At 47.4% G+C, this 24734-nt stretch overlaps 1 protein-coding gene across 12 annotated transcripts in view; it reads right to left on the bottom strand.

The window, feature by feature from the left end:
* Positions 1 to 24734, bottom strand: part of Ep400 (E1A binding protein p400) — a 107016-nt gene that overhangs the window by 51100 nt on the left and 31182 nt on the right. For all 12 annotated transcript variants that reach the window (XM_013503604.1, XM_013503608.1, XM_013503607.1 and 9 more), the window contains 11 exons: positions 22984 to 23289; positions 21517 to 21702; positions 13501 to 13641; positions 13005 to 13083; positions 12186 to 12235; positions 11975 to 12032; positions 8837 to 8926; positions 6249 to 6356; positions 4810 to 5000; positions 4184 to 4361; positions 450 to 586 (listed from right to left, as the gene is read on the bottom strand). In XM_013503604.1, coding sequence (XP_013359058.1) covers positions 450 to 586; positions 4184 to 4361; positions 4810 to 5000; positions 6249 to 6356; positions 8837 to 8926; positions 11975 to 12032; positions 12186 to 12235; positions 13005 to 13083; positions 13501 to 13641; positions 21517 to 21702; positions 22984 to 23289 — 1524 coding nt within the window. The remainder of the gene's footprint in view (positions 1 to 449; positions 587 to 4183; positions 4362 to 4809; positions 5001 to 6248; positions 6357 to 8836; positions 8927 to 11974; positions 12033 to 12185; positions 12236 to 13004; positions 13084 to 13500; positions 13642 to 21516; positions 21703 to 22983; positions 23290 to 24734) is intronic.

Genomic DNA, 24734 nt, shown 5'->3' on the forward strand with positions numbered 1-24734 from the left:
TCGCTAGCTGATAAATTACCTCATGTGTAGTACTGTGCCATGGGAGCACCAACAGACCAAGACAAATAGAAAAAGAGAAAACATGACTCAAGGTACTAAACAACAATGTCTAATGGCAAGGAAAAGTCCTATATGGAACAAAAAACTGTGACCAATATGCACACCCACATAGGACCTAGCACTAGAAACTGTAGGGGACAAAGGAAACTCATTGGTCCACAAACTTCCGTAGAAATTATTGTATGGGTCTGGAATTCAGAAATGGGGATGCAGCACAGATGTGGCAAGTAGCGGGTCCAAGGCAGAGCACACCCAGCTCTGTCCTGTACACTATCCAGGGACTCAAAGCTGTAGCCACATGAATAAGCAAGTCTTCACGTTCCAGAACTCTTCTTCTATAAATACCAAGATGGCTTTCTGTTTCATTTCATGGTTTTTAAAAAAGATACCTGTCTCTTTGCTTTGAGTTCTCTGTGGCTGCCAACATAGGAGAGGGTTTTGAGCCCGGGACACCATCGTTTCAACTCGAGTTCCCACTTGAGTATGTTGCAACTTCTTACAACAACAAGATGAGGGCCCCAATTACCTACAAAAGGAAAAAAAACAGAATTCTCTACCACTAAGGAACCTGCCAAGCCCAGGCACCCTGCCCCAAGACCAGAGACTGAGAAGCAGGTGTCAGAAAAACCTGCCCACATAGAAGGCAGGTGTCAAGGAGAGTAGGTGCTGTCCCTCAGAGCCATCGCCTGCCGAGTGTCAGGCACATGGTTCCCACTGTCCTGCTGCAGGGGAGGCCCCTGTAAACTCCTGAAAGAGAGGCACCACTGGAACTAGGTCTTGCTTAAACCCCCAACCACAGCGACCCCAACCTGAGCCCAGGAGGACATCTGCAGAAACACTCAAACAAGGCTGAGCCCCCGCAGCGCTGCTGAAACTGCTCCTCAGCAGCACGCTCCAGTCAGGGCACTCCCAAGCCACCCAAAGTAAGTGCTCAGAAAACTCAGTAGTAAAAGACACAGTAGATTTCAACCTCTGCACCATACATGAAGCTGAAATCAGGTGAAAGGCAGAAAAAGCAAGCTTTAAAAATATTTTCAGTAAATGCATCAACAGCCACTCCTGTTTACGCACACAGCATTTTCACCTACTTCAGAAAAGGAACTAAGGATGTGAATAGAAATTTCACAAAGAAAAACAGAAGAGGACAGTAAACCCTTCAAAGCACAGCAACACAAGTAAGATAACACCCCTCAAACAAGATAGGGTTCTCTACACGACAGGAAACAGAAAGCCTACATAGGTCTCCTTTCTGTTCTTAAAAAGGGAAGCCGTTATGGACCTGTGTTTGAGCATGTCTATTAACCTGAGAAGGAGGCAGGGCAGGACATACAACAGGCTGTCCCTTCAAAAATGAAAAAAAGTCAGGCACGGGGCACATGTCTCTAGGAATCTGAGACAGAAGGATTGAAAGTCTGAGACCAGCCTGGGTTTCATAGCAAGTTCAAGGTCAGACTGCAATATAGCAACCCTGCTTCAAAAAAACATCAGAAATGGGAGGACACACACACACACACACACACACAGAGAGAGAGAGAGAGAGAGAGAGAGAGAGAGAGAGAGAGAGAGAGAGAGAGAGAAAGCAAGACAGTGAGAACAAGCATGAGCCAGGCATAGCAGCATAAAACAGCTACTGTGGAGGCTGAGACAGGAGGATGGCAAGTTCAACCCGGGTGACTTAACGAGACACTTTCTCAAATTATAACAGAACATGCTCGGGATATGGGGCAGCATTACCTGGGCTCTCTCCAAGGCTACTGCATGCCAAGGCCTGGGAAAAGTGGCTGGCAGAGGCTACCACCAGACAAGGCCTAAGGGTGGGGGACAGACTCACATGCTCAACAAAACAAAATCCCTGGGTTTAGAAGCACAGAATTCTTCCTATATTTACCACAGTCATCTCCATTTCCTGATGTTTCAGTTACCGAGCATCAACCATCATCTAAAAACATGAAGTAAAGCTGGGTGTGGTGGCGCACGCCTGTAATCCCAGCACTCAGGAGGCTGAGGCAGGAGGATTGTTGCAAGTTTGAGGCTAGCCTGGGCTACAAAGTGAGCTCAAGATCAGCCTGAACTGCAGAGCGAGATCCTGTCTCAAAAAGACAAAAAATAAGTAAATAAAAAATAAAAAAATAAAAACATGAACTAGGAGCTGGGGATATAGCTAAGCGGCACAAGTGCCTGCCTGGCAAGCACAAAGTCCTGAGTTTGAGTCCTAGTACCAAATAAAAAAAAGAAATAAAAACATGAACTAGGAAGTTTCAGAAACACACAGCTCTGAAGTTTAACTTACACACTGCTCTGAGCAGCTCTCTATCTAAGCCCAGAGCCTCCTCAGGCACCAGATCAACTGTCATGGTGCCATACTGCCTGTGCGCTTGCAGCCCTTACTCATGTCATAACTGCACAAGACTGGTGATACAGCCCAGCCATGTAGAGGAGCCATGAAGGATTCTGTACATGGAAAAGTGGACATTCTCAACTTGGAAAAGACATGACTTACCAAGGTTATGGCACCCTGTATGTGTCCCCTGCAGAGAAGGGGGATAGTGGCTGTTGTAAATATAGTAAAACACGCTAGTATTTTCCCCACCTGAACATTACACAGTGAGGCCAGGCGGTTCTTCCGCCCTGAAGTACACAAATACATCTACTTTAAAGTACTACATTTAAAACTGGGACACTGAAAGTGGTCAATGCGGGAAAGCACAGAGCCCAGAGTTGATCCTCTGTGTATATCTAAAGACTGACCAGTGTCCAAGGATGCAGAAGCCACTCCCAAACCACGCTCCACACCCCCACTCCAGGAGACCCACAGGGCCTCTGTGTCCTTCGGGCCCAGTGTCACTGACACCCTGCTCCATGCTGACCTCCCGCCTCCAATGTGCCCCACCTAGGCTCTTAGATGCCAGCAGGACCAGGCTGTGTCTACTCCCCCAAAACAGCGCTTGCTGTGAGTCTGTGCCTGGCAGTGAGGGGGGACACTGCTAACAAAGAAGAACAGCAGGCCTTGTCCTGTTGCCCTCTCCTGCTGGGCAGCAGGCATGCATGGCACATGCCCCCTGTTTAGGTAGAGTAGTGTGCTGGGCCTGACACAACAGCTAGGAGTGGACAGGAGTGGACCCTCAAGACCCAGTGGGCCTGGGGCCTGGACATGGTAGCACGGAGGCAGGAGGAGGAGTGGCCAAGCTGCAGGGGCAAAAGTGAGCACGTGGCCACACTGCCACCAGGCTGGCTGGGAGCTTGCACTGCTCCACCTCTGCTCACTCACCAACAGTGTAAGCTGCTTGCCACCTGCTCCCCACCCTGCAGGGTCACCCTGAGTTGCAACAGGCAAGTTTTTGTATCACATAAGACTTTTAAGTAAAACTGAGTTATTTCACCTAATGTTAACTGTGAATGAGCTTTGTGTCTATACAATGAACTTTTTAAATTTTTCTTTGTTGAGACAGGATCTTGCTCTGCATGTTGCCAAGGCCAGCCTTTGATGGAGATCACTATGAAGCAGCCCCAAGCAGGACTTAAGGATAAGAGAAGATCACAGCCAAGGTCACCTGGATCCAACTACATAAAGACTTATAGCCTCAGGCATCTCACTCTAGCAAGGATTAATTTAATCCTTATTAAGGATTAACTGAATACCTTACTCAGAGAAGTCCTTGAGTGATTCCGCCCTTCTTGGGTATTCCCCTCCCTTCTTCTGATAACCAAATAAATACGGGCCACACAGAGAAGGGCTTGGTCTTAGCCCTGAAAGAATCCTGAATTCTATGAGAAGGCTTTGATCCTCCTGGAGCCCTGAAATCATTCCATTTGCCTCTTTTTATTAGCCTTCGCTGCACACTCATTCAGGAGACTGCAGACCTGATCAGCCTATAATAACTAAGGGATAATATTAACTCAATAAGCCTTGAACACCTGGGCTCAAACAATCCTCCTGACTCAGCCTCTCAAGTAGTTAGGACTAAAGGTGCCACCACCTCATCCCTTGGGAATAAGTACTTCTGAGCCATACTCTGTACAGAAGCAAAGAGGATCGGAAGGCCAGCCTTCACCTTCAATCAGACACACACCTGCTGCTAGTCTGAGCAGACATGCACTTCTCTAGAAAACCAGAGGGCCCTACCTTCATTACAGGCGAGGTGAGCAAAGAAAGCGATGATCTGCACCGTTTTGCCGAGCCCAGCCTCATCGGCCAGTATGCCATTAAGGTTCTTCCTGTAGAGCTTGGCCAACCAGTCAAGGCCGATCTTCTGGTAGTCCCGGAGGGCGCCATAGAGCAAAGATGGAGCACTGAACTTCACCTGCAGGAGAGACCAGCCAGGCCACAGCTGCTTGCCAAGACAACCACAAAAACTTTTCCTCACAGATGGAACAGCAGCAGGCACCTAGGCATCCCAGCACTTGGGGGGGTGGGGGGTGCTGAGGCAGGAGGATCGCAAGTCAGAGCCCAGCATGGGAAACTTAGTGACTTGTCAAGATCCTGTCTCCAAATTGAAAAAAAAAAAAAAAAAAGAAGGGATGAGGATGCAGCTCAGGGCCAAGGCCCCGGGTTCGATCCCCAGTGAACGCTCCATAAAATAGAAGCCACACGACACACCTATTAAATAGTCACAGGTGACCTAGAGAAACAGAAGAAAAAGCAAAAGCACGAGGCACACAGAACTCATCTGGGGGCCGGAGGCACACAGAGCTCCCTGGCAACCTATGCACAAAGCCCTGCCTGGGCCCCAGGCCTGGCCAGCGCCTCACCGCAGTCATGACACGGGCGCTGCCCTTGGGCAGGATAGCTTCAGCCACAGCAGTGACTTCTGCGATGTCCTTGGTGTTGGGTTTGCCGACACTCATCCTCTCTGCAGCTTTGAACTGGTCCATGATGAACAGCGAGTCTATGAGGACCAGGTCCCTGCGTGTCTCCCTGTCCCCTGGGCAGTCCTCCATATCTGCAACAGCAAGGGGACAAGGGACAGGGCTATGGTGAGTTTTATGAGCCTAAGCCTTGAGATGGGGAAGAGGAAAACATAGTAAAATGGAATACTTCACAGAAGCAATCATTCTCTGTGCTGTTTTGGTTTTGGCTTCTGTAGTACTGGAAACTGAACCCAGGGCCTTTGCACTGAGCTACATTCCCAATTGTAAAACAGAGTTCCAGGCTGGGTTGGAATTTACAACCATCCTGGCCTTGTAATTCAGTTTTTAAAGCTATCTGATAAATCAGCACTGTTGTGAGACACCAGAGTTAAGGCCATTCTAGAAAGACCTCACAGCACAATGTGCCAATAGCCTGGTACTTGAGAAAGGGATCCAGTATCATCCACAGATTTACAGGTATTTCAGGCTTAGTGATCTCCCCTCTACCATCACCAAGAAAGAAAAAACTGGAGCCGAGGAGTCCCCCTCCCTGACACCTTGCTGAAGGGCCTGAGTCCCCGCCACCCCTCACATGCGCCTGTGTCTAGCAATCAGCACAGGATGGTGCATGTGCTTAGTGCACCCTGTGCATCTGCCCAGAACGTCTAGTGCATAGGCAACTCCTCCAAATGCAAGCGTCACATGAACACAGCACAACCAGGATAAATGCGACAAAACTGAGGTCCATTAAACAACAACTTAGAACCCCAGGCAGAAACAGTTCCAAGCTGGGTGTAGTGGCACGCTCCTATAATCCCAGCACTTTGGGAGGCTGAGTCAAAGGGAATGCCACAAGTTCAAAGCCAGCCTAGCCTATACATGAGTTCAAGATCAGCCTGGAATATACAGCAAGACTGTCTCAAAAAAGAAAATCAGGGCTGGGGATTTAGCTCAGCAGCACAGCACCTGCCTGGCAAGTGCGAGGTCATGAGTTTGATTCCCAGTACCGGAAAAAAAAAAAATCAAAAAAGAAAATCAAAGATAACAATAATAAAATTAAATTAATGTAAATTAGATTTAAAAAAAAAAAAGACTAGGGCCATAGCTCAATGCAAAGGCCCTTGGTTCAACCTCCAGTAATGAAAACACACACAAATTTCCACATCCTTTACAGCTTGACCAAGTTCTAATAATAGCACTTTTTAGGTCTAAGTAAACAGAATTTAGTCTATTCAACTAAAAATTACATGTTAAATACACTTCCAATTGTTTCTTTTATCAAACTAAATCTGTTACACTGGTCCATGCACACATCTTGGCTTACACTGCAAGAAACATACCCTCCTCTCCGCTCGACTCCTCCTTGACAGGCTCAGGCGGTGTCCACTGAAAGCCTGGGAGAAAGGCACCTTCGTACAGCTTCACCAGATCCATGAGGGGCAGCTCAGCTGCAGAGGCAGGAGAACATTAGCACTGGCCCACCCCGACACTGCACTGGACGCAGCAGGAAGCAGGCAGAGCACAGCAGGCAGCACAGGCACTGGGCAGCTGCACCCATTCCTGGCCACAACAGCCCTGGGAAACAGCACACACAGACTGCTTGCCCCTAGGGAGGACTAAAAGAGACTCAAGTTTTTCTGATTTGAGGTTCTCAGATTTTGAGTGTCTATAATTAGAAACATCTCAAGTCTCAAATGCTCCAGAATCTGAAACTTTTTGAGCATCATTTTCTCAGTGCTCAAAAAGTTTTGGATTTCAAAGCATTTCAGATTTGGGATTTTTGGATTAGAGATGTACAACCTGCAATTCCTAAAAGCACATTAATGTTTTCTAAAAACTAAAATTGTTGCCCATTACTGGCACAAGGTTGAAACCTTTTCCTTATAAATTAAGATAGGAATCTTTTAAGGCCAGATATTATGGCTCATGCCTGTAATTCCAGCACTTCGGAGTCTAAGACAGGAGGACTACCATGGTCTGAGGCCAGCCTGAACTACACAGCAAGACTCTATCTCAAAAAAGCCAAAAAAAGAAAAGACCAAAGACAAAAAAAACCAAAAAAACAAATTAAACACAAAACAGCTAAAACACTAACGGAAGATAAAACAGCATAACACTTAAGTACCTGGTTAATGCTTAAAGCAAGCATAAAGGGATGAATAAAGAATAGATTTGGTAAACAGAACAAAAATTTTGAAATTCTGACAGGTGTAAGCCCAACTAGAACAGATATAAATTTAATACAAATACACCAAACACTCCAGACACTGGCCAACTATGGAAAGAAAAAAGCAGACTATATGCTGTTACAAGAAACACACCATAAATAAGGAGCACAAGTTAGAAGGGAACAGAGCCCAACTCTGGAGGCCTAGAGCTGTGACTAGAAGTGCCAATCAACTGTCACAGTCACAAAGTACAGCAGAAACCAGAACGTGCCAAAGACCACAGGACTGGGCCTCCAGACATCCACATACAGGGCTTCCCGACGGACTACAACGGTGACAGCACGCAAAGAAACAGAAGACAAGATGTGAATAAGGAGCCCGAGGTGGGCAGGGCTACGGCTCAGGGTGGCACCAGGCCCCGGCTCCACCCTCAGCACCAGAAAGAAAGGGCTTCTGGGAACCGGCTGTCGTGACAGATCTGAAACTCAGTGGACAAGTTAGTCACAGCCAGGAACAGCCTGAGTGCAGACATGGAGAGCAGACCTGTGTACCTCACAACACAGCTCAACACAGAAGATGAGCCTGCCAGAAACAGGAGCAGACTTCTGCTCCCAAGAGAGGAGATCTCCACAGAAGAGAGGACCACCTCAGCCAACGGGTGTCCATGGTGCACACACGGAGGACGCTCATCATGAGGTGCTGACTAGGCTGCCTAAGCACACATAGCTCATGTGCAGATGGGTCCGTGAAAAGCTGACTCAACAGGATGCAGGAGGGGGAAACACAAAACCCACTATCTGATCAAAACTAAGGTATATTACTGAAAAAGTTCAATCTCAAAAAAGAAAACTTAGATGAAATGGACAAATTCTCAGAAAATCTAAGTATCAAAACTAAATGCAAAGAAAACAAAAAGCCTGAGCTCCCACCCAATCACCTATGGATAGAAGTATGGTCTTCTGAGCCAGGCATGGTGGCCCATACCTGTAATCCCCGCACTTGGGAGGCTGAGGTAGGAGGATCACCCTGAGTTCCATGCCAGCCTGTGTTATATAGTGAGTTCAAGGCCAGCCTGGACTACACAGCAAGAGCCTGTCAAAAAACAAAACAAAACAAAACACAACACTACCCCAATGGCAATGATTTGGAAAGATTGGGAAAGATCGGTACAATACACAAGCAACAAAGAAGTCACATCCAGAAAGCACACAATTCACTAAGAAAAAGAAAGCCCAACACTAAACTGGGCAAAGCAGTGAGCAGGGGCATATGAACAATGCTGGTGCTGGCAGAGAAGTAGACCTAGAGACTGCCAAGGTGAAGACAGCACTGTCCCCACAGTGGACCGGATGCAAAAGCTGTCTGCTTGCTTGCACGGGCTGTGCTGCCCTACACGCCCACCCTCTGGGCACACAGAGACCACAGCAGTAGCACTGTGGGAACCAAGGCCCAGCGACAGCCCCAAGGTGACTGGAGACATGTGCACACATGGAACGCTGCTGGACAGAGAAAGCAACGCTCCCATCAGTGTCTGACAACCCAGATAAACTCCAGAGCAGGGCACACACACGGAGGTGCAGGGGAAGAGCAATGGAGATCGACGGAGACTGTAGGATGGCCACAGAGAGCTCTTTCTTCAACTAGGGGACACAACTGGCCATGCTAATGCTCCCCTCCACACAGTGCCGCATTTATACCTGCAAAGTATTCTCTATTTAAGTTTAGCAAGAGCGATTTTCAGTAAGATCATGACAGCCTACCTTCTTTGGCCAGATTAGAGAGCTCTGTGTGGTGGTCAACAATCCCTTCGTGTGCCTCCTCCTCCTCAATGGTCTCTTCTTCGTCTTCCACTGAAATAATCATCACTAGAAGTCAGGGACGTGTGAGGCTCCGCTGCAGCGTCTCAAAGTTACTATGCACCTTCAGGTGTCAAGACTCTTGCAGAGCTACGCTACTACACAAGCTGAAAGTGAGCTCCTTAAATTCTCAGGTTAAGTTTGAACAGGATGGCTTTTACCCAAGGAGGAACAAGAGAAGCATGGTTTCCCTTCCTGTGTCGGGTGGTAAACCACAACCTTGGTTCTCCAACACTGCACAGGCCTTACAGAAGCTACACACAGTGACCCATCACTGCAAAGCTGCACAGCAGGAGGGCTGCAACCCCTCAGGGAGGGGCACATGCCGAGGGTGCCTTCCTCAGCCCTCCAGCTCCACGCTCTCCAGACTCCACCCAAACCCTGTAGCTCTTTGACAACCCCGATCTGGGCCTGTAGCAGAAAAGTGGCCCCCCTCACAGAGCACCCCACATGGGGGGAGCAGCTCTCAGCCAGTCAGGAGGGCTGCACAACCCTTCCTCAGCAGCAGCCCCCTCTGCAAAGCTCCTTCCACTGACAGCTATGCTCACCTCTGCCTCCTCCCTCACAAACAAATACACATGCAAACACCAGCTCTCCCTCTCCATGCACAAAGTGCTTGCTCCTTCCTATGAAATCTCTACCACCCACCAGGGCTGTGGAGGCACCCAGGTGCCAAGCTCACAGCCCCCAGGCCCCTGAGGCTTGCTGACCACAGGTGCCACCCTGGCAGCACCCACTTGGAAGTTCATCATGCCTCCTCTGCCCTCCGACTGCTCAGTGCCAGAGCAGAGCACTCAGGAAGAGGAAAGGGAAAGTCCAGGCGGCTAATTTGGTTCACTCTGGGTTCCACTTAGGAATCTTCCTTTAAATAAAATTTGGTCAAATATATAAACATCTGCTTCAGTATCTAAATTGGCTCCTCAGAACGTGAGAAAATAACAAACATGGAGAAGGGAAGTCTCCACAAACCGTGAAATCACTACCAGGGTCTAGGTCCAAGAAAGTGTGTCCCTCGTGAAGAAGTGAAGCAGTCTCTTCCCAGGTGACAAGACACACTCACACACCACTGTATTCCTGCCACTGCCCAGGAGGTCAGAATACCCGGCGGACAGGGTGAAGTTAGTGGAGTCTGGGGCAGAGCATGGGCGTTCTCACCTGTGGGGCAGACGCATCTCTGACCCGTCTTTCAGGACCAAACAAACACTTGGTGCTTGGTGTGATTTGTTAAATCATTGCCCACTCCACGGACGACAACACTACTCTTCAGGGGCAGAGGGTGTGGGGTGGACAGGGGTGTGCAGGAGGTGCAGATGGAAAAGGGTATATGACTATACAACTGCACAGGGTAAAGTTACTAACACTACTGACACTCAGAAGATCCAGACAAGCCAGGCATGGTGGCACAAGCCTGAAATCCCAGCACTCGGAAGGCTGAGGCAGGAGGATTGTTGCAAGTTCAAGTCCAGCCTGGGCTACAAAGTAAGTTCAAGACAGCCTGAACTGCCTAGCAAAACCCTGTCCCAAAAACACCAAAAAAAAAAAAAAAAAAGACCCAGACACAAGCAGAAAATAAACCAGTGTCAGGAAAGAAAGGTATCAAATCGCTCTCAAAATGGAGTTCAGCCGGGCGTGGTGGCTCCCGCCTGTAATCCCAGCACTCGGGAGGCAGACGCAGAAGGGCCTTTGTAAGTTCAAGACTACCCTGGGCTACAAAGTGAACTTAATGCAAGCCTGAACTGCATAGCAAGACCCTGTCTCAAAATGACCAAAAAAAAAAAAAAAAGGAGTTTAAACTTCATGCAAAGCAGCTCCTCCTGAGCTCTCTAATTTCCCTGCACTAACCCACCCCATGAGACGCCCCTGACTCAGTGAAACATCCATGAAGACGTCAATCTACATCACTGTACGTGGCTAAGACTTCGAACCCACCACAGCATCACTCTGCAGCCACCAGGTCCATGGACCACAGCCCAGCCCCAGCAGCAGGATCTGACTGCTAGCATGCAGGCAGGAACATGGCCAGGACTTTCTGGGAAGCACCCACTTCCTCCCAGGGGCTAGAGGCACCCACTGTGCTGATCTGTCCCTTCCTTCACTTTCACTAACAGCTCGAGCTACAGCAGAGAGCTGAGCTGCAGGAGCCACCTGCCCAGGAGAACAGTTGGAGGGGACCCCTGCTAACAAGAGAAGTGGGGGCCTCCAAAAACACCACCAAGTCCCATGCCAGCCCTGGACCGTGTTCCCCAAGCTCCAGTCCACCTGGGCGACTGTTATTTGTTCCTATCACTTGTAGCAGAACTCAACTCTGACAGTTACTAAGCTCTCCACCAACTTCCAACTAAGAATCAGTACACACCAAAACATTAAACTCTCAAAATCCAGAAAAAGTTACTACACTTTGCCAACCAAGTCAATAAACCACATAACTGCTGATACCTCAGGCCTCACCAGGCCCCTGCTGGAATGGGTCTGTTGGGCGGGCTCCCGCAGACCTACTCCTACTCCTTCCTTGGCCCCCAAACCCAGGGCCTAGCCCTGAGATGCACAGCACACAGGTCAGAGGCTGCTGGCCACAGGCTGTCCCCTACTCACTCACCAACCGCACCCCCCCCCCCCCCGTGTGCCTACTCAGGTGCTCACATCTGAGTATCACAGGAGTCCTCCTCAACAGCCCCTGGCTGCTGACAGTCGCAAGTGGCAGCAGCCAGCCCACCCAACCTTGGCCTGCATGGTAACCCCAATCCATGGACAGGAACGGATGTGGCCCTGAGCCATCAGAGCGTGTGACCCCACTGCTCTCCAGATGAACTGGGTTCCAAACCTCACAAAGGCAGATGTCACCGTGTTGCTCCAGAAAACACCTGGAGTCCTCTAGAGACACCAAGAGTCTTCTGTATACTGAAAGGCGCCTACACAAACGCAGAGGTGACGCTCTCCACCTGGTTTAGAAACAAGACCATGGCCCTTTACCACTGCAGTGCCATGGACTCTGAGGGCCTTGGGGCAGCACTGCCACCAAAGGAAAGGAGGAAGGGGACAGACCTTCGTCATCTGTCAGAGATGTGCTAGCTTTTCTCTTTCTTCCCGAGAATCCTGAATCCTGAAACAGAATAAAAATCAAACGTAAGATCAAGAGTCATGAAAGAGTCCATTTAGCATGAGCCCTAGAGGGCAGCAGAGAGCCCCAGGGCACCACAGAGCCATCCTACGTGGCTTCCCTTCTTTACCAAGCGTAATAACATCATGAACCTACCAGGAAGTGTTCTGACAGTGCATCAAATCCCTTAGATCGCGACTCTCTTCCTAAAGATAAGAAACATGATTAGCTGTCAATAAAGCTACAGAAAGACGATGTTCTTTCACTCCAGCAATGCCAACATGCAAGGAAATGCAGAAGTGTATGCCCCACCTCCTTCCTCCTGAGGCCTGAGAGCGGCTTCCCACTGTGATCTTAGCTGTGGGACTCTGTGGGCCTCAGTTTCCCCATCAGTAAGATGAGTACCCCCCGCAACCTGAGACACTGTGAAGGACAGGCATCACTGCCTGTGCTGCTCCCAGCAGGTCCACGTACCCAGTGACTGGAGACAGCCACCGCCAAAACACAGGAAAGAGTCACGGTGCAGAGCCACAGTGCCAGCCCAGCCCAGCCCCAAGGGACCCACACCTGACACACGCCCCAGTGAGTTCCTCTTGCTGTCCAGAGACTGAGCTAGGCACAGCCCTGATGCGAAGGCTCCCAGAGTTACTGACATGAAGGCCCTGGTTCACAACTCATGCATCTCACAAGAACTACAGTACGAAACTGGATGCGTCACACACTGCATTACAGCACTAAGGTGGAGCACTCACACCCAGAGGTCTCCCTGACTGGGCCTGCCCCAACTCTGAAGGCCAGGGCATCTGAGCAAAGGGTCCTGTGAAAACTGTTCAAGCTTTTCTTTTTCTTGTTGGCACTGGAGGTGAACCTAGAACCACACAGACTAAGCACGCACTCTTCCTCTGAGATAAACTCCCAGCCCTTACTACTGCTTTATAAAAAAAAAGCATGCCTAAAAAAAGAAAAAAAAAATACCTCTGTTGGAAACTTTCTGTAAATTTAAGGTCTTTTTCCTTTTTTCTTCTAATTCTACTTGTAGTTTTATTTCCACAACCTGAATACAAAAAGTCAAATAAACAAGCAAGTTATTAAGATGTAATTATAGAAGTTCCACATATAAAACAAGTCACACAAATAGTACGAAAGCAGTTACCCAACCTCATTTCACATTATTTAAAAAGAAATGTCCAGTCTGGTGCATTTCCATTTGTTTTGTCCCTAACTGCTTCCTGCAGCATGGTATTAGGTGTTAAGATGAAAACCCGTCTCAGAAGAAAGCCTATGTGTGTGAGTGGGCACTGTGGAAACCAGAAGCCTTCAGGACACAGGCTCCCACAGGGGCACCGCTGGTGAGCCCTGGCCACCAGCCCCTTGGCCTATGCTCCTTGCTGCCCTGTATCTCCAGGCACGGACACACCCACTGACTAGGCACCAGCTAGCAGAAACCTGCCATCAGGCCCAAGAGCCCCACCTGCTCGAGATTCGACCAGAAGTGCTCGATCTCTCGAGCAGCAGAGGCAGCGATGCGCCGCAGTCTGTTCTGTTCCTCTCTCTTCCCCCTTTCCTCTTGAAGCTGCTTCTCGGCATGCTGGCGTGCTACAGTTCTGACGAGCTAGGAGATAAGAGTTCAAGGAGGTTATTTCCTATTCTGTGTCATGCTAGAGAAAAGGAATCAGCCTCTTCTGCTTTCAGGGTGCACTAGGACAAACACTGGCACAAGCAGACCACCAACCTTCAATTTGTACTTCTACAAAGTGTGACTTTAACAAATACACATTTTTCCCACACATGGAATACTACACTGCACTGCACTCTTCTTTCCATTTATTGAACTTTTCTATTCAATAAATGGGAGATTAATGTCGCTTCTAATGGGCCAAATGTCTTCCACTGCATGAATGCAACCAAGCTTACCAGTTCCTAGACGTGAGAACTGTGGGTCAGGACAGTTCACTGGTGCGTGCAGGTGTGTGTCCCTGGGGACTGAACTAACGGGAACTGAGCTACATTCTTAGCAATTTATTTTTTATTCTGAGACAAGGTCCCACTAAACTGCCCAGGCTAGGCTAAAACTTTCGACCCTTCTGCCTTAGCTGCCTAGGTGCTGGGATTCCAAATATGCACCACTGTGCCTGGCTGATTCACCTTTTCAAGACTTCCACTTTAAACTGTTAATGTGCGTTGTAGAAGCTGACACCCCATGCACCCAGAGCCCTTTAGGACTAAGGCTCCCACTAGAAGCACTGCCTAAAGAGCCCTGCCCATCAGCAGCACACCCAGGAAGCAGGGAGGGAGAAGCGAGGCTGACGACATGCCCAGAGCACTGAGCCACAGCACGTCTGCCACCCTCACAGTGGGATGATGTGCTCAGGGCCCTCTGCTTGCCTGTCTGGGGAGGAGGGACAGCAAAGAGGGCAAGGCACACAACTCACCCAAGAGCAGCAGATTCAGGGCTACTCTGCAGTCCATCCTGTCCCCCACCAGCTGCCCTGTCCTATCCAGTCCAGTGTCTGTGTGTCCATGCTATACCCTGTGTGTACCAACACTGTGTCCGCCCCAGTGGGGCATCCAGGACCTTTCCCTCTGTGAACAGCTGGGTTTTCCCTGAAATGCTATTGATCTGACCTTAGACACTTTATTCTTGGAACCCAGATAGAGAAAGAAATGGAGAGAAATCAGCTGGGCACACATCTGTAATCCTAACCCTCGGAAGGATGAGGCAGGCAGATTGCCATAAAAGTTCAAGGCCAGCCTGGACTATAGGTAAGCTTTTGAATTCAGCCAATGTATTTAAAGGTCAACTGCTTCTCCTGCATCAGGGATAAAGGGGGCAACCTCCCTTTGTCCTGTGCACCTGCTACCTCACGCTTTTAGAAAAGTAAAAAGCTCTGTCAAGATCTCTTAGGGTCTGAGTGCTTCATTATTGTGCACTGACAAATTGAATCTGGGGGCTCATTTCTAACAATTTTGGTACCCAACTGTGGGGCCCAGGGTCTCAGAAATGGGAACTCGCACTAAGAGGAGACTCATCCCCTGGCCTCATTGCAAAGTGGCCTCCAGGACGAGGATCTGCCTCCAAGATCTCCAGACTGGCAAAGATCTCTCTCAGTAATGTAAAGAGGTACCAGAGGCAAGAAACGGCAGGAACCAGGCAATGGTGCACAGACTGGTATAAAAAGTACAAAACAGCACTCAGTTCCCCCCCAAGGCTTTTCTGTCCCTATCCCAGGATGACCTTGGGTGAGGTCAAGATCCATCGAAAGTAACCCAAGGCAAGGTATCTCTGCACATGCAGGAGATTGAGCCGCAGGCTTTGGGACAAGCAGAACAGGAAATAAATGTGCCTCCTAGTCAGGACAGGTAAGGAAATCAATGAGCTCAGGGAACAAAATATCCCCTGATGGTTCCCTTGGACTGATGTTAAGACAGGCTGACAACCCACAGATGGTGGGGGTGGGGGGAGGCCAGGCATGGTGGTCCACAGTTGTAATCCTAGCACTCAGGAGGCTGGCAGGAGGATCACCGTGAGTTCGATGCCAGCCTGGGTTACATAAGTGAGTTCAAGACCAGCCTAGACTATATAGCAAGACCCTGTCTCAAAAACAACAACAAAAAGCTCAGACGATTTTGTTGTTTCATTTGCCTATAAATCCCCATCCTCACCCCATCCATCTTCTGGCTGAAGTTCAGATCTGAGGAGGACAGGGTATGTCAACTGACTGTAAATTTGTTAATGATAAAGACCAAGGTCTCAGGAAGAGATAGATTATGCCTTGTGTTGGCTAAAAAGCCTAGTTGTCCTCTTTCCCCTAAAAGCCTCAGGGACTTAATAAAAAAACAAAAGGATTCACCTCTGGTCCCCTCCACAAGGGACCCTCAGGAGTTCCTTCCCCAGCCTGGATATAATCCCCAACATTCTGGACGAGCTTCAACAGGAGTTGGCGCCACCTGAGGACCTGGTCCTGGCACAGTGGCCACAGCTGCATAAGGGAAGGAGGACTGATCTTATCTTCAGTTAAAAAAAAATTTTAAAGTGCCAAAAGGATGTTCAAAATTTTCCATTGCCCCAAAATCAAAAAGGGGACCAGAAGGGGCTCAGTCCCTCTTTCCTCTGAGGGAAGTTCCCCTGGGCAGGGGAGGAATAGGATTACGAATTTTAGCTAACAAATTAACTTTTGGTTTCTAGTCAATACTCTTAAAACAGTTCTTGTGCTTTGTGAACTCCCTGACTATAATTACTGGATTAATTTGCTCTTTTCTCTGCTTTCTGCTGGTGGTAAGAGTACTAATTTAAGGTTACTTGAAAGTCTGTTGGCAGCCAGTCAAATTTAAAACTGTAACAATCTGAGAACAAAAGAAAAAGAAAGAAAAAAATAGGACAGAAGTAGCTGCAGCCAGGTTTGTTATGAAAAGTTTATAGTAAGACAGAGAAAAATATATTTAAAAGGCTGTAAGAGATATACTTTTCATATGAGAAGATGTTGTATGATAAAAGTTCTGCCCTATTAGAAAGATAAAGAGTACTGACAGACGCAGCTGGGGATTTAGCTCAGCGGCAAAAGCGCCTGCCTGGCAAGCGCAAGGTCGTGAGTTCAGTTCCCCGTACCGGAGAAAAACCAAAAAAAAAAATAAAGAGTACTGACAGAACTGGAAAGCTCAAATATACTGAGAAAAAGCTTCTTGTAGAGAATACAGGTTATGGTTAAAAAAAAGTGTATGTTTGCTTGTTGGTTTGCTGGAATCCAAAGGCTCCTTGTTGTCAAAAGGACAAGGGGGCTGTGGCCCTGGCTCTCTCTGTCACTCCTTCCCAGGCCTCTGCAGTCCTCTCTGACTTGGTTTTCAACATCTGAAGGGAAAATACAACCAAAATTATAGAAAAATAATTTTAACGCCAGGCGTGGTAGTGCACGTCTGTAATCCCAGCACTCGGGAGTTCGAGACCAGCCTGGGCTACAAAGTGAGCTCAAGGCCAGCCTGAACTGCATAGTGAGACCCTATCTCAAAAACACAGAATAATAATAATAATAATTTTAAATCAAAAGCTGGGCTAAATATAAAAAAGGGGACAACTCACACCCTTTTAACTTTTCTCTGTTAGTTACTAAAAAGGTAGAGAAATGCAGAGTAGAGAAGCCTGTACCACATGCAGGGGCATGGTCACTGACTTCCTTGATATGTGATCTAGTGATCTATTGAATTTTTTTTTTCTCCAAAGGTAAATTAAAAAAAAAAAAGACAAAACATCAAAGCTCTTTCTTCACCCTCCTTACTCTTTCAGGTTACAAGTCTATAGTAAGATGTTTTTCTCTCCTACCTCCTTACCAGTATCATTACAAAAAATGTCTACACTAATTGATCACTCCAAAAAGCTCTGACTAGTCAACTTATAATAAACCTATGGCAGGGGCTAGGGATTTAGCTCAGCGGCAAAAGCGCCTGCCTGGCAAGCGCGAGGTTGTGAGTTCGGTTCCCGGTACCGGAGAAAAACAAAAAACAAAAAAAAAAAATTAAAAAAAATAAATAAATAAAAAATAAAAAAAATAAACCTATGGCAGGGGCTGGGGATTTAGCTCAGCGGCAAAGCGCCTGCCTGGCAAGCGTAAGGTCGTGAGTTCGGTTCCCGGTACCAGAGAAAAACCAAAAAAAAAAAAAAATAATAATAATAATAAACCTATGGCAGATTATTACAGCTAATGCTCAACCTGGCCAATAATTCTAAGAATACACTCTGATCTAAAAGCTCTGACTTGCCGGGTGTGGTGGGGGCACACCTGTAATCCCAGCATTCAGGAGGCTGAAGCAGGAGGACCGTTGCAAGTTTGAGACCAGCCTGTGCTACAAAGTGAGCTCAAGGCCAATTGAACTGCATAGCGAGACCCTGTCTCAAAAAGAAAATAAATAAATAAATAAATAAGTAAAAGCTCTGGCTCTTTTGGCCTCCCACATAAAAACCAATTATCTAGACCATTTAATAGGTTACAAAATGAAGGTAAGAGACTTCAAACTCACATGAGACTTACAAATAAAAGCCTTAGAGTTTGAAAACAAAGATTATGTATGATTAAAATCTTTATGTTTTTATACGGTTCACATAGCTTAACCACAGACTAATTTAATCAGTTGATAAAAATAAAGGTATTTTAAAGATTGGTGACATGTTTCCATCCAGGATGTTAGATAATCAAGATAATGTCCAGAGTTAGTTTTATAAATGCAATGTCTATTATTGTCTGTATACAACAACTTAAAGAGTTTTTTCCTTAGTCAAAGATAATATATACGGCTTAAAATGTTAACTGCTATGATGAGACATCTAAAACAACTATTAAGGTAACTAAGAAAGGACCCCTTAAACTTGGAAATCTGTTAAACAAGACTCCTCTCTGTGATTAAAAACAGCTGCCTAGACCAAAATCTGTCCAGTTTCTCCACTAGTGGGCGGCTTGTCCAGTTCCCAGGGTCTTATGATGCCACGCCTCTGTAGTTATTAAATTATCATAATATATTTAAGTGGGTCATAAGTAAAAGGTTCAGTTCTCTGTGTCTAAAGCAATTACAATTTCTATATAGCCATGATGCTAATTATTGCTAACCTTCTAGTACATTAAATACATTTGTATTTTCTCAAGCATTTAGGTCTTTTAAGATATAAGACTAGAAAAAGACATCTTGCCATACTGATGATCTCCAGACTATACTTTTCTTGATGATGGACTTTTCCAGGTTTATATTTCTGAGGCTGTTATATAACTGTGTCCCGATAATTTGATGTGCCTATACCTTATACACACCAGACAATGTCACCACAATGATTAGGGGTTAAACATCAATCATATGTAGGGTACATTCTACTTAAATATCACTCTGGTAACAAAAGTGATTAAAAGGTAACAAATTAGATAGAAGTAGCTGTATGTCATTTAAAGATAACAAAAAATTTTTATACTAACACAAAAATTTAAATATATTTCAAAGGAAATATGAAAACCTAATAGTTCTAATATAATGTCAGTGTGATTGTTATGATAATGTGTTATACTGTCCTTAATATCAGCTTTTCTCTATAAAACTTTGTTATCTGTTAATATTCTACAGGGATTCAACTTCTAAGATAACCATGATTGGTTTAAAAAAATAATAGTTCCCTGGTTATATTATATACTTCAAGGTACTCAGTATTTAGATAACTGATTCCCTGGGTGTTCAACAACTGAGGTTTGGAGACCAAAGCTAAAAAGGTATCTGGGCTAAGAAGACAGCCAATATTTTGACCCTGGCCCTCTGAGGTGAACGAAGACCCAGGACATGAGGGGACCTTTTCTATAAGATCCTATAATTTTGGTGAGTCCCTCAACCTTCTGAGCAAGGAGACTATTGGGGACCCCCCCCCAACCCTAGCCACAAAAACGGTATCAACAGAGGTACAGTGTACTCAACATGAGTCACTAAAGAGAAAATGTCTTCTGTGCTTCCACAGGAAGCTCCGTGGTCAAGCAGGACTGTTACCCATTCTGGCAGCTAATGCTGACCGAAGACCTGAGCATCTCTATGTATGAGCCCACAAATAACCTCCAGAAAACCCTAACTGACTTTGATATTTGGCTCCCAAAAAAATTAATTTTGATTAATAATGGTCTCACTTTAACTTGGTCTTAGACACCCAGCAAAAGTGTGTAACCAAAGACATATGAAAGTAACAATAATAATACAGGCAAAACATCAAAAAGGAGGTCTAACCACTGACCCCTGTTGACAGTTTCTGGGTAGACCTGTGTATAGGTCTAACAGTCAGTTATTCCAGTCCCTTAAAAACAGTGTCTAGATGTGACTTTTTCCCCAAACTACTTTTCCATTCCAGCGCCCACGCTTTGGTGCATTCAAGGTTATTTATTCTTGCCTAGACACTACCCTTACTAGACAGTCTCCGTGATGTAATCTAGCTAATATGTTCCTGGGCGTGGTGGAGCATGCCTGTAATCCCAGCACTCCAGAGGCTGAGGCAGGAGGATTACCACAAGTGCAAGGCTAGCCTGGACTACAGGGTGAACTCAAGGTGAAGGCCAGCCTGAACTATACAATGAAACCCTGTCTCAAACAAAAACAAAAACAAAAACAAAAACAAAAAAAAGAAAGAAAAGAAAAAAAAAAAGAAAGAAAAACATGATAGAAAGATAAACTTCTGCTTACAAAGCTTTAAAAAAAGAATACATAAGTTGGAGGCCAGCCTGGGCTACAAGTTCAAGGCCAGCCTGAACTGCAGAGTGAGACCCTGTCTCAATAACAACAACAAAAAAGTACAAAGACATGAGACAGGGGAAACTGTGAGAAGTAGGCTTTGTCTCTTCTGACAAAGCACAAGGTCAAAAGCTACTTCATTTTGGGCTTAAACGACTTGGCCATCTACTCAGTACTCACCTCCACCTTAACCCACCCCACCCATTCGTATCCTGAGACCAAAGCTAAAACAAGTGGTGACTCCATACTCACCTCCAAAAAATGGTGACTACTTTCACCCAGAACACAGCCAGTTCCCAAGATAAAAACCAAAGACTTTTCATTCTAAACCTCACAACCCCTGTAACTTAGCAACACACCAACCTCCCCACTACCACCACCGCTCTAGTTAACCACGACAGGTTATAAGTCTTTGAATTCAGCCAATGAATTTAAAGGTCAGCTGCTTTTCCTTCATTAGGAGTAAAAGGGCACCCCTTCCTTGTCCTGTGCACCTGGCTGCCTCATGCTTTCACTTTTGTAAAAGTAACAAGCTTTGTCAAGATTTCTTGGTGCCTGTGTGCTTCGTTATGTACACCAACAAATTGAGTCCGGGGGCTTATTTCTAACATATATAGCAAGACCCTGTCTCAAATACCAAACAGATAAGTAAACAAATACAAATTAACAGGGGTGGGGTGTCAGAGGCAGGATGTGCACAGGGCAGGGGGCCCTGAGCACCAGAAATAAGGGCAGCACAGCAGCCCATGACACACAGGGCAGCAGGGGCTCTCTGAGGGCTGCCTCTGGCTCTCCTAGGACTGCGTATCTGCTGTGGGCACAGTGACGAAGTTGGCGCTCAGTGAGCTAGACTTGGGCATTGAGGCACCAGAGGCAGACAGGCAGGCACAAAGGCCAGGACACGCTAGCTATCCCACTCCTAAGCCCACCCCATTCCTGATCCTTGGCCACCTTGGCTTCCAATCAGCCTGGGCACCAGCATGGTCTGGGGCATGGGAGGCTTGCTGATTCCAAGTCAAAGGAAAGTGCCAGCCAAAGGAAAGGGCAGGAACCCGGCTCCACAGCGGAACTGCAGCCAGGCATGGCTCTGCTCTCCCAGCAGTCCAGGCTGCAGCTCTGCAAACCCTGCTATTTGCCTTGCTTCCACATGCAAGAGAACACTCTTTCAAGCCCACAGAATGCAGGCTCGTGTCCATCTCCCACAGCCCCGAGCATGGACTCACCACAGAGCCGGCCTGTGCTTCAAGCTCACCTTCTTGGCAGCAGCCAACTTCCACCTTCGTTCCTGGGCAAAGTCTGTGGCCATCCACTGCATCTCCTCCAGAAGGTAGTCCCAGTGGGACTTGGGCCGAGGGGACTCCTGCAGCTTGGGCAGCCGCCTCAAGGACCACAAGCCTTCCTTCCGCAAGTCTGCTATCCGCTGGTGGATCTGGTTTTCCTGGAAGGGTACAGTATGGGGAGACAAGGGGTCAGCATGCAACTGGTAAGCGTATTCCACTAACCTAGGCCCCAATATCTGAACCCTGCCATGGAAGAGGCTCAGTCAGGCACTGAAGGGAGAGACCATAAGGAGATGAACTTTGGATACTGGTCACATGGCTCAAGGGCTGCTCAGAGGAATGAGGCTGTGATTCTTCCAAAAGCCTCAGAGGAGGAGCCAGGGATATAGCTCAGTGGCGTAAGTGCCTGCCTGGCAAGGGCAGGGTCCAGAGTTCAATTCCTGGTACAAAAAGAGGCCTCAGAGGAGGCCAGAACAGCAAGCCCACCCCATCTCTAAAAGCAAAATAAAACACAGCTGGGGTAACTCAGTGGAAAAGCACTTCCATTCCCAGCACCAGAAACTCCAGGGCCACCACGTGCTAAGCAAGCATTCAAAAACTGAGCTACATTCCCAGCCCCAGTGCTTTTTATTATTTTTTATTTTGAGACAAGATCTCCCTAAGCTGCTGAGGGTAGTCTCTAACTCTGGAACTTCCTGCCTCAGTCTCCCAAATAGCTACAATTATAGGCATGTACCACCTCACTCAGCAACACCCAAAATTTATACCAAAATATTTACAAGGAAAACAATATGGTGCTGAAATTTGCTTGAAAACAGTCAGAGCAGGGAGAAATGTAGGAAGTTAGACTGCCATGTATTGATCACTGTATTAAGGTCAGATAATGAGGAGCACTGGGTTTGTAACACTCTATTTTGATGTACTATATCTTTTTTATTCCCCTAATGAAGCTGGATTAAGTAAATGCTTAACCATCTAGCAAGAACCACGTGCTCCATGGTGGAGAGCAATGTTAGGAGAGGCCCACCCGGCAAGGCCCACCAGCCTGCTTGGCCACTGCCACCTCCCCTGCAGCTGTTAGGAAAGCAGCCTCGCACATCATCAAGTCACAAGGAAGAGACTCCTCACAAAGCCTGCTTCCACTGGAGGAGGGGATGCCCTGGGCTTCAACTGTGGCTTTTAATAACCCCAAGCCATGCTGAACGTCCTCAGGGACAGGTGTTCAGCTTTAAATTATCACAGCCTTCAAAATCAAAACCATACTCCACAAACTAGAACACAGGCCAGGTATGAGAGTTCATACCTACTGGCCCAGGTACTCCGAGGGCTGATGCCAAGAGGCCTGGGGCCTGAGCCCTGGAGCTGGAGGTCAGCTTGAGCAACACAGGAAGACCCCACCTCCTTGGCACACATGTTCTAATTGGCTTCAGCACACTTACCAGGGCTATTTGCTCTGCCAGCTTCTCCTGAGGGCTGTCCTGGGATGTTGTGACATTTTGTGCAGGGCTCTGCGGTTTGGGAGGGGCTGGCACCGCTGGCAGCGCTGCCCCAGGAGACCGAGAGGTAACAGGAGATAATGCCTTGCTGCTTGCTGAGGAGGGTCTGCTCACTGGCGGGGACCGTGCAGGCAGGGGCCCCGGGCCTGAGACACTGACAGGTGTAAGGGACGAGGAAGAAGATGGGGTAGGCAGCGGCCTCTGGCAGGGCTGGGCAGGGTCCAGCAGGGGCCTGGCTGATGCCACAGTCTAACAGGGAAGACAACAAAGCAGGGTCAAGACAGGGCTCCAGGACCTATGAGACCTATGAGACCAGCCCAAGACATCCTCCCGAGATACCAGGTGAGCAAAGCTCACCACATCCCCAGACTGTGACCACAGGTGGCATAATGTCCATGAAGCTGCCCCACTTCCTGCCCAAGAACTAGTAAGAACTCTCTACAACCTGCACCTCCATCCATTCTTTTAGAACTCACAGACGTTCTTCATTTTGCTTTTTCCAGCCTTTTGGCTGTTAAGCACAATAAATTTTTGTTTTAATTATGTAAGCTTTTTCCTAATTAGAAAATGCCACATGCTCATTTTGCATCTTTTCTCTGAAGAGCAAGCACAAACTCCATGTACGTCTCTCTTGGCAGGTAGGTAGAAGCCTCCAATGCCATCCAGAGGTCCAGCTTATGAAACTAAAGGGGCCTTGGAACAGAGGCTGGCTAAGTGCTCACCAGAACCCTGCCCCGGGGGAGGCAGCAGGAGAGAGGCCAGAGAGTAAACTGGAACGTAGTCCACAGGGCTGTGACTGGAGGCCAAAGACAACTCCGAGGCCTCATAGCATGGCTCTAAAGTAATCTCTCTACCCTGGAGCCCAGGGAGTCACTGTGGGCACACACTTTCAGAAATAAAGCTGTACAGGCCCCAACCATATCTGATTACTTACACACTGTGTCGTCACATCAGCAGCAGAGCCAAGTGACAGAAACTGAATGACCAGGAAAGCCAGGAAATTTCCTAACAGACCATTCAAACAGGAAGTGCACCAACCCTGGTCCAACCCACAATTAATAGGTAGCTACAGATTTACATAGAGCTCCTTATAAATCATCTCCCACAGCTGATCCCTTCAATGACACAGGCAGGTAAACCACTCTATGAAGAAACACAACACTGCTCCAGCTCAGTATGTGGCTCTAAGAAAGAAAATCATTTCCACAAGCATCTAAGTTGTGTACCCAGGACTTCCAAGAGCAGCCCTGCTGGTTCTGCTTGTGCAATGTGCCAAGGTGCTAGCCTTCCCAGCTTGAGCTTTTCTCATCTATAAACAGGCTGAGAGGTCCTACTTCCTATGGTCCCTAAGCAGAGAAGACAGAATAATGCCAATGAAGTCCTCGTCCTGGTGTCTGACCACTCAGCAGGCAGGTGACAAGTAGATGGTGTCTATGACTGACAGCTGCTGTGCTATTATTATATACACAAGACCTGGCTTCAAATCATAATGAACCTTAACTCAAACCCGCTAGAAATTCTCTTGGGAGAGAGTAGGAGTAGGAGGTGACAGGAAAGGAGGTTTTCTCAAAATACGAATGAATTATGAGAATGGTGACAATTCTCTGAAAACCCTTCCCTCCAGCCCCTTTGTGCTCTCAGCAGGGATGGTGCACCGGCTCCCGCAGCTCACTGGTCTCAGGAACTGAAGCCAG

The sequence above is a fragment of the Chinchilla lanigera genome, unplaced genomic scaffold (assembly GCF_000276665.1).
Source record: "Chinchilla lanigera isolate Chin_1 unplaced genomic scaffold, ChiLan1.0 scaffold00081, whole genome shotgun sequence".
In the NCBI taxonomy this organism is placed as follows: domain Eukaryota; kingdom Metazoa; phylum Chordata; class Mammalia; order Rodentia; family Chinchillidae; genus Chinchilla; species Chinchilla lanigera.